The sequence below is a fragment of the Solanum dulcamara genome, chromosome 1, assembly GCF_947179165.1.
Source record: "Solanum dulcamara chromosome 1, daSolDulc1.2, whole genome shotgun sequence".
NCBI lineage: Eukaryota > Viridiplantae > Streptophyta > Magnoliopsida > Solanales > Solanaceae > Solanum > Solanum dulcamara.
In genome coordinates, this window is record NC_077237.1 from 7,104,637 (window position 1) to 7,116,547 (window position 11,911).

Here is an 11,911-nt window from a genome sequence, read left to right on the forward strand (position 1 = left end):
TTTGCATTGATAATTTCGTCATGGACCAACCTTCTAGAAAAAGGCCAAACAAGTCCCTCGATTGCTGGAAACAATCATATTTACGTATAAGACTTGAAAGCAACACGACAACTTTCTAATCGATTTTTTTTTACACTAGCAGCGGAGGATGGGCTTATAAGTTGGTCAAATCAATTTATAAATTTTTTTTAATTTATTATGTTGTTTGACTAATGTTAATTTTAAGTCATAAAGTTCTTAAAGTCAGCCAAAAATGAAAAGTTAGAATTCCTAACTTTTTTCTAAGTGCTTAAAGCCATTTTCTTTGACCATAAAAATTACTTTTATATCCCTTGTATTTTAACTAAATTCTCAAACTACCCTTTTTATTCTTTTAACCCTAAAATTCACATTATTTTCCTCATTTTTTCGACATAAGCACTTTTATCCAAATACTCAACTGCTTATTTATAAAAATAACTTTCAGCACTTCAAAGTTCTAAAAGCACTTCATACATAAAAGTTATTTTTTTAAACTCATCCAAACGGGCTCTAGATAAGAATAATAATTTTAAAATAAAATTTAAAAATTAATTTTATTTCATATTTTGTTTAAGACAAGACCCAAGCAAGGTATGATTTAAGGGGTATTATTTAAATCTTATTTGATATAAAAATATATTATTTATATATACTTAAACGGAAAATGATTATATATATCTGTGTATTATTAGAAATAGTTTAACTATACTACTAATTTTATTTTTGGTTCAAATATACCTATTCTATTATACTTTCGGTAGATTTTGAGCTTACCACATATTTTTTCGTCAAAATTAAGGGTATATGTGGATTGAAAGTATAACTGAAAGGATATATTTGGATCGAAAGTATAACGAGGGGTATATTTAAATTATTTCTTACAGTAAAATGGTATGTTTTTCGATAATTAAAATTATTTTTATGTATATATATTAAATATTGAACCTCGACTTATTTGTATGTTTACTTTTTTATATATGAACCTTTTTAGTAAAAATTTTGTCACTAGTAATTGGTATGAGGTATTAGTTAATTCTAAAATTATTTTATCTCACCAATTGTATTAAAACCGTAGAATTACTAGTACCATCCCGCGTACCAAATGACCCCTTAGAATATACTTTTACCAGCATTTTATTTTACTTGATTCTTATATTAATAATGATTTTTTTCTTTTAATTAACAAATCAAGAGAAATTTATTATTTTCATCTAATACTATATTTATCATCAAATAACAGCATAATATAATAGTTGTCAAATTTAAATTTTCAAAACATCAGTATTAAAATCAGTTTAGTAAAATAAATCATTAATAAATATTTTAAGAGTGTGTCAAGTTAACATAGTCCAAATAAAATAAAATAAAAACAGAGTAATTGAAAATAATTGTTAATTTTAATTTTTTTTTAACTAATAAAATTATTTTGAGATTTAAAAAATGTTAATTTGAGACGGATGTAGTTTTACTTTTCTATATATCTACACCTCACGTATGTGCTAGTTTAATAATTAGTGTTGAGGATTACGTTTGCATTTAATTTGATAGCAGAAAATAATTAATGTAACCCATTTATTATTATTTTCGAAATTAGGTGAGTCTAAGTCTCCCCTGTAATTTTCGAAAATATTAAACAGACTCCTCTAATCATTAATTTTATGAATAAACCAAAGAACAAGTTAACAATCAACGGCATGGGGTATTAAATAGGTTATTTTCGTTATGTTTAGTAACGGGGGGTATAAATAACCGAAGAACAAGCTAACCAATAAATGAAAGTAGAGGGTATATTTGATCCTTTTCCTCTAAAAACACAACACAAATTTGAACTATAACACTTCATTCTGAGATACACGGCAAAAAGGAAGGTATCCAACTGTATCCAACACAAGTATTCAGAATGCAATTGTTAAGGTAAAAGATAGCAAGGACACAATAACTACCCAAGGATTATTCAAGTTTAATCTGAATCAGAATCATGTCTTCTTCTCTTCTCCTTGTCTTTCTTGTGTTTCTTTCTGTCATCTGAATCACGGGTATGTTTCCTCTTATCGTCTGAATCACGGGTACGTTTCCTCCTGTCATCTGAATCGTGGGAATGTTTCCTCCTATCATTTGTATCATGAGAATGTCGCTTCTCTCGCCTCTCATCCTTTTCCCGTCTCTTCTCTTCTCGCCTCTTCTTCTTTTGGCTCCTTTCATCCTCCGACTCTTCTTCATTCTGTAGGGGTGCAACAGCAGGGAGACTTGCATTAATCTTTTCTACAGGCTCATCAACCGGATTAGATGGAAAAGCCGATGTTGAACTTGGTTCTTCCCAAGGTTTGGGCAATCTGTAGAGTGTGTTAACAAACATGATTAGGCACCCGCACAGAATAACGAAGAAACAAAATCCATACAGTTCTATCCTTTCTTTAAATCATAATTTAGTTACTCTAGAACCTTTCATCTTCAAAGTCAAGCCCTTGTTCTCCGACTAGCAATGAAATTCAGAGATGATTTATCCGTAAGAAAAAAGCTAAAGGGAGAGGAGAAATAGTGCACATAAAGCACGACAGGAGAAATAAAATGACTGATAAGACCCACAAAAATCTAAAGAGAACTTTCAATGCTAGTGAAATCAGTACTCACTTTGAGAAACCAAGACCATCTACCCGAGCTGCTTCAGAATGCCCTGCTCCCAAGTCTTCTGCTGTTGAACCTCTCTTCACAAGTTCAGAAAACTCATGCTTGTCTAGCCGAGTACCCTGAGGACGTGTGGCACGCTTAGGAGCTAAGCCCAGAGCCTCCCTCATTGCCTGTTCCTCCTCTTCTTTAATCCTACGTATTTCTTCTTTTGCTGCCTCCGTATCCTTTTCCTGGGCTTTCTTATCACGGGTGTACCAATGAAGATCTTTCCCTGCACAGGGGGAGAAAACACCACAACAAGATGTAAAATATGTCACTAGTTAAGACTGTAATGAAGAAATAAAATGTCCAGCACAACATACCCTCATATTGCCCCAGTAAAAAGTACTTGGACCCCAGATAAAGTATGGATTTAGTACCTCAGGATTCCAACAAATTATTATGACTTCAAACCTATATTGGCTAGCTAGCTTTGTACAAATATGCATCCTCACACTCAGCAATATAATTACAGTCTACAAAGTGGGGCAGCAAAATCTACTCCTATAATACAGGATTAGCCAAGGTAAAAATGATTACATTCACTAGAAGGTAAAAGTTGCACACATGAAGGATAAATGAGTGGAGGTCACTTGAGATTGTTTCTTATGTTTTGCATTGACCTCCAGATGAACCAGTTCTTAAGCATGAAACTTACGGTGAATGAAGGTGTAAAAAGGGGATGAGGTAGACCTCAAATCACTTGGAGATAGGTAGAAATATGCAAAAGATTGTATGTTTCAGTTTATAAGTTTTTTACTCTATTGTAAATATGGTTTTTCCCAGTACTACCTAAGTACTGAGGTAGTACTGATTTAATACAAAATGCTACCAGTTTTTAAAAAAATTAATTACCTAAGGACTTGGCCAATTTATGCTACTTCGATCGAAGAAGTCGCTTCTTCAACCTACCCTTGCCTTGTCACTTTAAGCGATGAAGCGCTTGCTTTTCACAACAATGACCTAGACTTTTGAATTGTTCGCATTTAGGTACCATAATCTAAACCTAATATACTTCTCATTCTAGTGAGAGCTAAACTTCCTGTGCATATATTCTATCTAATTCTACTTGCCTAAAAATCCTCAATCACTTGAGTGCTTCTTCACAGCTCCAATTTTTTCGTCTTGCTAGTTTCATCAATGGACACAATATCATCAGCAGGTACATGTGCCATCTAACATCATCCTATAAACTATTGTTTGTCTCATCCAACATTAGCATAATTAAATTCAAGCTCACAGAAGACCCTTAATATAAAACCATTATACTAAACTCCTTATTTACCTGTTTCAAGAAAAAATAGTGAACTCCTTTATATTTCCTCCTACTGTTCTCACTTCTGATTGCTCTTTTGTACATGCTTTTTATGACATTAACATATTTGATGTGAATTAATTTATTCTGAAGTATACTTATCTTAGCATTCTATCACATGCTTGACTGAAAAACTATACTTCAATAACATACAACTAGAACTTCCGGCAAAATCTATAACTTGTGGCATATGGTAACAGATAACAGAATTTTTGCTCTGAACTTGGGGCAGCAAATTAAGAAAATACCATGAAGTACAGTTAATTGTGATACTTCATGAATACTTCTTCATATCTACAATCTTCAGGAGAAAAAAAAAAAGAGAAGCTCTTATACATGGGGATAAACATATATACCATTCTTTACTTTACAATGGGCACAAACTACTAATGCAATTAGCATGTTTCTTGGGGAAAATGGCAGAAGCAACATGTTTCTCATCCACTATTGACCAAACAAAATATATAGATGTTTCTTATGGACTAATTTCCAGCAATTGCAATGGTGATATATAATTTGAGAACAAGAATATACCTTTCTGCCATCTCCCAACTGCTGCTTTGATACTATGACCTATATAATTTTCTCGATGTTTATCAACCTTCACATCATCCCAGCTAAATTCTGTTGCAGCAAAGAAAGTATACATTAGGAACACTACATAACGGGACAAAAATTTAACAGCTTGATTCTCCAGAAAAAACAAGAACAATTTTGTGGAAGAACCTCCTATGCCATCTACAGAAAAACTTCATTAAGCGTGTCTGAACTGGAAAGCATCATAACTAAAATTTGAAATTCTTTTCTGAGAAAAGTAAGTATAATCATGATTTGAAATTCATGACTCTAGGAAGAGCTTAGATATACTGATTCTTATATCTATGTATCTGTCTCCTCATAATTTTTGTCGCAGAGTTGCACCGATAAGCCAGAACCCCAAGAAAAGGGAGCAACATTTAGATAAGAAGGGAAAATATAAAAAGGCAGACAAAAAGACATGTATAATCAGCAGAAACGAGAATCAAGAAAGCAGACCACATCTAGCTGCATCAATATATGGGAACTAATTTGTTGGAGCACATTCATGATTCACACAATACAAGCAGCAAGTACCAGAAAACTCCCGAAACTAACAAACGGAAACATGGCCTATTTTATCAAGCAATAATAAACATGGACTTGCAAAATATAGACATCAAATTATCAGAAAACAAGCATGTATTGAACATCGTCCCGAGAACCCAACCTTAATTCTCCTCCTTCACATATCCTCTGCCTTCACCCAAACCTAAAACATAAGAGGATGATTGCGGCAACTCTCTACTTTGCTATTTTTATATTAGGTAAAAGTAAAACAGGACCAATATTATCCCACTTTTCCTTTTTGGTGTAGCAAACTCCCTGCCTATATCATTTTTTTTTGTGAAAATTAAAAAAATAAGGGCCATGCAACCCTTTACATAATGTTCCTAAATCACAAACCTAATACATTATCCTTCAAAATTTTAAAACCTCAACCTGATGTATAACCACCGAGCTAGACAAACAGAATTTACAAGTTCATAACTTCTCCAACTTTTCCCCAACTTCCTTGGATCAAAGCATAGTACCAGTAATTATTGTTGCTTATAACTCCTAAGACTTTTCCATTCTAATCCTTCTGAGTAACAACATACCCAGTGTAATCCATTACACTACAAGTAGGTTTTGGGGAGTTGGTATGTATGCAGCCATACTACTACCTTGAGAAGATAGAAAAGCCACTTCCGATGGATCTTCGGCTAGAGTAAGCATATCAAAAATCAAGTATGTAAAGCAAATACAATAGTGAAGAAGTCATGCTGAAAACAACTAAAAGGAGAACAAGTAGAAACAACAAATAATACAAAAAGCAAAGGAAACAACAGATACTGATAAGAGAAACTAGGCAAAACTCGACTACCAACTAACCTTCTGCCTTATTTAATCCTACCGTGTGCTGGGTGAAAATCTGAATTTGTTAATAACAACAACAAATCCACATACTGTAATTCCACAATTTACAATATCTCGAATAATTTCAACTTTCAATAATAATAAGAAAAGCCTCGATCTCTGTTCGAGGAAGGGCGATTCTCTCAATTTTTGACCCCGATAAGCTATGAAAGCAAATTAGACTAACAATTAACGAAACCTGATACTTTACATGACGAATTTTACGGGGAAAAAAACAAAAGAAACCCTAGATTATCCAGAGATGGGCAAAGAAAGCTTACGATCTCGACCACCGCGAACGCCACCTCTAGTAGGATGATACATCTTTTGCCTTTCTTCTCGTCTCTAAACCCAGATTTCAATTGCAGCAACGAACTCAAAATTGAGGTATTGAAAATGGAGAAGAGAGAAAGATTTGGTTGTTTTGCAGAAAAAAGCAACGAGAAAATAACAGAGATGGTCCTTATGTTTTTAGAGGAGGTTCAAAATTATACCTCAAAATATGCTTTGAACAATTTTGATATTTTTGGTCTTGATCAAATAGCTTTCCATTTTTATTTGCTTTATCTAATTTTACTTTAGAGAGTTCACAAAATAAATTTTTAAAAATTTATGATCTTAAATTAAAAATATAAAAATATCTGTTTATTTTTATATTTTTTAACATGTCATATAAAAATAAAAAATATTATTTTAAAAATATTATATATAACCTACATAAATATTATGAGAGGTGAAATTGAAGATTGGGATGTAAATGTAAATAAAGATGAGATATGTTTAAAGAAAAGATAAAACAGAAATATCAGGAAGCTTACTTTTTCTACTTTCAGTTTTTTTTTTAAAAAAATCCTCATTAAAAACACTTTGAAATTATTATTTTTCCTCATACCGAACACATCCTCTAAAAATATAAATACTTCTTTTTATTATAAAATACATTAACTTAATAAAATAAGAAGAAGAGAGTAAAAGAAAAGAAAAGAGAATAGAGGAGAGAAAACGTCAGTATTTCACTCTTCAGAGCTTGACTATATTTATAGCCACAAAAAGATGACAATTTGATAGACAAGTTGCCTAGTGGAACATCCATTAGTGTCAACTTTCAAAACACTTTCATTTTTTTATAAATTTTTTATTTTTAATCGTCACTTTTAACCTATATAAAAATAACTATTCTTTTTCTTATTTTATCCTCGACATTAATTATTTAATCATCAAATTATTTTTTCAAAATATAAAATTATATATTAATTAATAATATATTTATATTAATTATTATTTTTTTAATAACATATTTTGTTCAAAATAAACCACTAAAAGTGAACGATAAGAGTATAGTTTGACTTCAAAAATTACACCTCAAAATTTAAAATTTTGCTAAATTCATTTTTTTCACAGTTCCGTCTTATCCGTGATCTTTTTTCAAGAAAAAAAAAGTAATGAGATTGGAAATAAGGAGAAGATCATTTCAAAGCGGAGTATTATTTTATATTATATTATATTATATTGTATTATATTTATTGTACTATTTAAATAAATATAATATTTGAATTAATTGTATTTTTTCGTCGTTATATAAATTTATATACCTATAATTTGATTGATATATGCATTTTGTCTTTATATGAATGGGTAAATAGTAAAAATTTCGGATAATTATGCTTTATTTTCTTTTAATTTAAAAATTCATAAATGAGCCTTCTGGTCTGACTACGTGGCAACAGAGAGCTCAAAATCTGGAACCTCTAGCTGCTTTCATATAAGCTGATGAGTAATTAAAAAATCAAAAATCCAGAAGAAAGCAGAACATGGCAATGAGATCTGTCGTTTCAAGCAGTGGAGTTCGTCGTTTAATGGAAGGTGGTCGGCGATCAACGGTTTCCGGCCTTCGCTACTTATCCGACGACAAAGGTCGAATTTTCAGTGAAGAAGAACGTGCTAAAGAGACCGTTTATATTAAGGTATTCGTCTGGAGACTTTCAAAATTTATGTGTTAAAGTAGATGAATTGTTCTCTCTTTTTTATATATTCTATGTTTTTCGATATATTGAAAATAATCTAGCAATACGTAAAAAAAAATTAAATTAAATTTGAACTAAAAAACTTATTTCTATATAAACTAGAATAAACAAATTCTAACTAAATATGAATTAAATAAATAACAAATAATAAATCACCTAGAATTTCTACTCCAACTTTGAATTATTATTCCAACAAATTGGAGTGTTTGATTATTAATTGAAATCAAATTGAGATGTTTAGATGTGTACTTTCGAGGTTTTTGAGTGTTTGATTATTAATTGAAATCAAATTGAGATGTTTAGATGTGTACTTTCGAGATTTTTGAGTGTTTGTTTATGGATTTAGCTTTATTTATTGAATTATTGTTTTTTTGGTGAAAAAAAGAAAATGGAAAGGGAGAGGATGGAGAAGGCGAGGAAGAAAGCTGAGAAGGAGAGAGCTGAAAGAGAGAAAGCTGGCAAAGTACGTATTGTTTCAATTTTTTCGTTCATCTTTTGAAATTGTTTTTTCTAATTTGCTCCTATTTGGTCAAAGGTTTTCGAAATTGAAATTTGAAAATTTGAGTTTTTGAGGTTTCATTTGAACAATGTATTTTACTTGAAAAAAATTGAATTGAAGTTTTGTTAGTGGAGGTTTCAAAATAATTGAAGATCAAATATTATGCTTAAATGTATATTTGAAGAAAAAATTTCAAAAATTATACTGTATGGCCAAACCCTAGCTTATACAGGGGGAGCTACCCTTGCCCGAGGGGTGTCAAGAGACTCACCTTCGTTAGAAAATTACATTGTATATATACAAGTGTTTGACACTTCTTGAAACAAGTTGGTGTAGTGTAGTTGTTAAGTGGTTGCAAAAAATTTTTGAAGTTGTGTATTCTACCCTGCTAGCAACATAATAGTACATTTGACTTTATATTTTGATACCCTTGATGAAAATCGTGGCTCTTCCCCCTATACTTCAGGGAGAATAGAATGTTTTTGGTTTTTATTTGGTGAGAATCCTCTTTATCTGGGCTTCTAATTTCATGAGTAACTGAAAAAGGAAATAAATTTATTGTTCTTTGTTAGTATAAGATCAAAGCAGATAGATAGTAGAATTATTGTGTACTTGTTAATGCAGTGGAGATTGCTTGAAATAGCATAAGCTTAAGCTGCTATGGGAGATTTTTAGGCATAGCGGGGGTTTTCGGAAATCTATTGATTAAGAAACTTTGTTTCTCTTGGAAACAGAATTACATCTTATGAATTTAGGTGTTGTTTAGTTTGTGGGACAGGGGATAACAATTCTGGGATGGAATGCGGGATTGGGATTATGTTATCCATTACTTGTAATTGCAAACCTCAAATGACCATAAATCTTATGAATTTAGGTGTTGTTTAGTTTGTGGGACAGGGGATAACAATTCTGGGATGGAATGCGGGATTGGGATTATGTTATCCATTACTTGTAATTGCAAACCTCAAATGACCATAAAGCAGAAACAAAAGAGATTGTGTACTAAAAGAAGCATAATATCTAATGTGATTTGGTCAAGTGTCCTCTCATATTAACAGAACTTGTATAAAATCATAAACCTATCGAGAGAATAATCTTCCCCTAAAGAACTTGTATAAAATCATAAACCTATCGAGAGAATAATCTTCCCCTAAAGAAGGCTCTTTAAATGACTACATTAGAGTCTAACTATGTAATGATGCTTTTTGTCGCAACACACAAAATAGGGATGTAGGAGATTGGTTGGTTGGAAAGATGATATCAAGAGAAGTGTTTTAGTGTGATTCTGACCCAAACTTGTGGGGCTTACAGAAAGAAAGAAATATGAGATATGAGAGTTTTAGAGGGATCTAGAAAATGATTTTGTACATTTTGAGGAATAGTCTTTAACTCTCTATGGTGCACCCAAAAGTTCTTGTTGTATAAAAGATTGGATAATATTCGTAGAGAATCATTCTTTACTTCTTGGCATGTGGCTTGTAAACAGGAGAAGTTTCTGAAGTTCTTCTCCAATATATAGTATTTTTAATATTAAAGAACTTGATCGGGGAATAAATTATCAACTTTTAGATCCATGTTTTGGCTCTTCTATCTAATGTCATGTCTTAATATGTGACCTCCACATACTCCTATCTAATGTCATAGAGGTGTGAGAGGCTGGATATAGTGGATACGAAGAGAGGTAGAAATAGGTCGAAAAACTATTGAAGAGAGGCGATTAGGAGATATGAAGTGTTGTCTTGATTTTCAAGGGGTTTAGCCATTTTCTTATAGTGTTTTGCTTTTGATTCCACCCTCACTGACTGTGTTTAGGTTATCGCATTATTTTGTGGTTGTTATTATTTGAGTTTTCTTATTAATTGCTTTGTTTCTCCCCCATCATTTTTCTTTTCTCGTTATTCTTATATGTTATATTTGAGCCAAGTTTTCTTTTGGAAACAATCTCCTTATTTCCATGAGGTTAGGGTATGGTATGCGTACATTCTATCCTCAATTCTCACTAGACTCCACCTATGGGATTTTCACTAGATATGTTTGTTGTATGTATTTTGGCTCTGGAAAATCTATATGCTTCTTTGAAGCAAAGCAACTAGATCTAATTATTTGGCTAGATGATGATACTCCGATTCTCTGAATTACTTTTATTTTGCCAAAAAATGTATTCATAAAATATATGCAAAAACACAGATTTTCATCTGAGAACTCGAGATAATTCAACAATAACGGAATGAATGAGTTGCTTGGCTTCTAAACTACGAATTAAATCAGGTTGTACTTGGAACTTTCTTCTCACTTTGTCATTTCTTTTCTTTATCAGAAGGCTGAAGAAGAGGCTCATTAGAGCTGAAGTTAGTTATCTGCAGCTTTTCCCTTCAGGTCTTGTTGATAGAAATAATGTCTGCTGACCGCTCCTCCTCGAGCTTGTCCTTGTACAGAATATGGTTTAATTATAATAATCTCGCTTTTAGTTTGTTCGTGTCGTGTATAATGCTTGTAAACTTGCTATTTTCATGATCGGCTTTCTTTGGTCTAATCTTCACCTCTTAATAATTTGTCGTCTATGTTATGTTTCTCGAGCCGCACATTGAAGTAAGAAACAACCCTCTATCTTTTAGATTAAAGATGAAGGTAAAAATATGCTATTGATTTGTAATTTGTTGTCTATGTTGTGTTTCATCGTGCAGTAAAACATGGGTAGAATTGATCCTGCCAATCCGGGTTCATCTGTTGGACTCGAAAATCTGTAATGTATCTATTTGCAATAAATTTTCTTGGTGCTGAAAATTAACTGCAATCAAAATAAATAAAAGAAAAAGTAATTTTATTGATGAATCTTTAATGACTATAATTTTGTTGTTCTCTTGATTCTTTTTTTCTAATATATTTTCGTAATTTGAGGGCCGGAAGTAGCGTATTTTTCGAATGTAGGAGGATGTAGACTTTCTTGAGATGTGTATTTCATCGTTTCAAGCTGATCTTCGGGAAGAACTCCATTGACTACTACTTCGAAGAACTTATGTAGTTGATGTTATAGCTTTTCTTCAATGCATGCAGAATGTCTTCAGAAAATTATGTAACCTTCCTATTTATAGTGCTAGTGCTAGGAGGAAGGCAGTCTAAATGTGGATGAACTCTTTTACCTTCTTCTGATTGGTTCCTATAAGTCTTCAAGTTTATTACAAATACTATATGATAAGGTTGATTTTTGATTGGTTGTTGAATATTGATCAGAATTGCTACATCATTTGAACACATGACATCCTTTTGTTGGTCTTTAACTTGATTGGGATGTCAAGTCATCTTGACACGTGGTATGAGTTTGGACTTTAAGATGAAATGGATCTTGGACTTGAATTTAATAAAATGGACTTATGCATTTGTGAAGTCCAAATGAATTATTCAACCCAAATG

General features: G+C 31.9%; 2 protein-coding genes across 5 annotated transcripts; one reads left to right on the top strand and one right to left on the bottom strand.

Moving 5' to 3' along the window:
- Window positions 1-1,790: 1,790 nt before the first annotated feature.
- LOC129900140 (uncharacterized) lies at window positions 1,791-6,432 on the bottom strand. The gene is made up of 4 exons (XM_055975087.1): window positions 6,259-6,432; window positions 4,538-4,627; window positions 2,653-2,920; window positions 1,791-2,354 (listed from the first exon to the last, which is right to left on the bottom strand). Exons 1-4 carry the CDS (start codon window positions 6,299-6,301, stop codon window positions 1,982-1,984), a joined length of 774 nt encoding a protein of 257 aa, XP_055831062.1. The 5' UTR covers window positions 6,302-6,432; the 3' UTR covers window positions 1,791-1,981.
- A 1,265-nt stretch (window positions 6,433-7,697) lies between these two features.
- On the top strand, window positions 7,698-11,332 carry LOC129900146 (uncharacterized protein At2g27730, mitochondrial). Of its 4 annotated transcripts, none has more exons than XM_055975097.1 (3): window positions 7,698-7,941; window positions 8,387-8,464; window positions 10,821-11,033. In XM_055975097.1, the coding sequence occupies exons 1-3, from the start codon at window positions 7,789-7,791 to the stop codon at window positions 10,839-10,841; spliced, it is 252 nt and encodes an 83-aa protein (XP_055831072.1). In that variant the 5' UTR covers window positions 7,698-7,788; the 3' UTR covers window positions 10,842-11,033. The 4 variants fall into 4 exon arrangements, with proteins under 4 accessions (XP_055831072.1, XP_055831076.1, XP_055831079.1 ...); XM_055975101.1 differs by lacking the exon at window positions 10,821-11,033 and adding an exon at window positions 10,688-10,805; XM_055975104.1 differs by lacking the exon at window positions 10,821-11,033 and adding an exon at window positions 11,185-11,332 and having other exon boundaries at window positions 7,699-7,941.
- Window positions 11,333-11,911: the final 579 nt, after the last annotated feature.

Excerpts from the sequence above, each read along its gene's own strand:
- LOC129900140 (XM_055975087.1), bottom strand. The coding sequence starts at position 6,301 with ATGTATCATCCTACTAGAGGTGGCGTTCGCGGTGGTCGAGATC. Across the intron at positions 2,921-4,537 it reads AGTTGGGAGATGGCAGAAAG|GGAAAGATCTTCATTGGTAC; the intron begins GTATATTCTTGT and ends CCCCCTGTGCAG. Across the intron at positions 2,355-2,652 it reads GATGGTCTTGGTTTCTCAAA|ATTGCCCAAACCTTGGGAAG; the intron begins GTGAGTACTGAT and ends CACACTCTACAG.
- LOC129900146 (XM_055975091.1), top strand. The coding sequence starts at position 7,789 with ATGGCAATGAGATCTGTCGTTTCAAGCAGTGGAGTTCGTCGTTTAATG. Across the intron at positions 7,942-8,386 it reads AAGAGACCGTTTATATTAAG|AAAATGGAAAGGGAGAGGAT; the intron begins GTATTCGTCTGG and ends GGTGAAAAAAAG. Across the intron at positions 8,465-10,817 it reads AAAGAGAGAAAGCTGGCAAA|AAGGCTGAAGAAGAGGCTCA; the intron begins GTACGTATTGTT and ends TTTCTTTATCAG.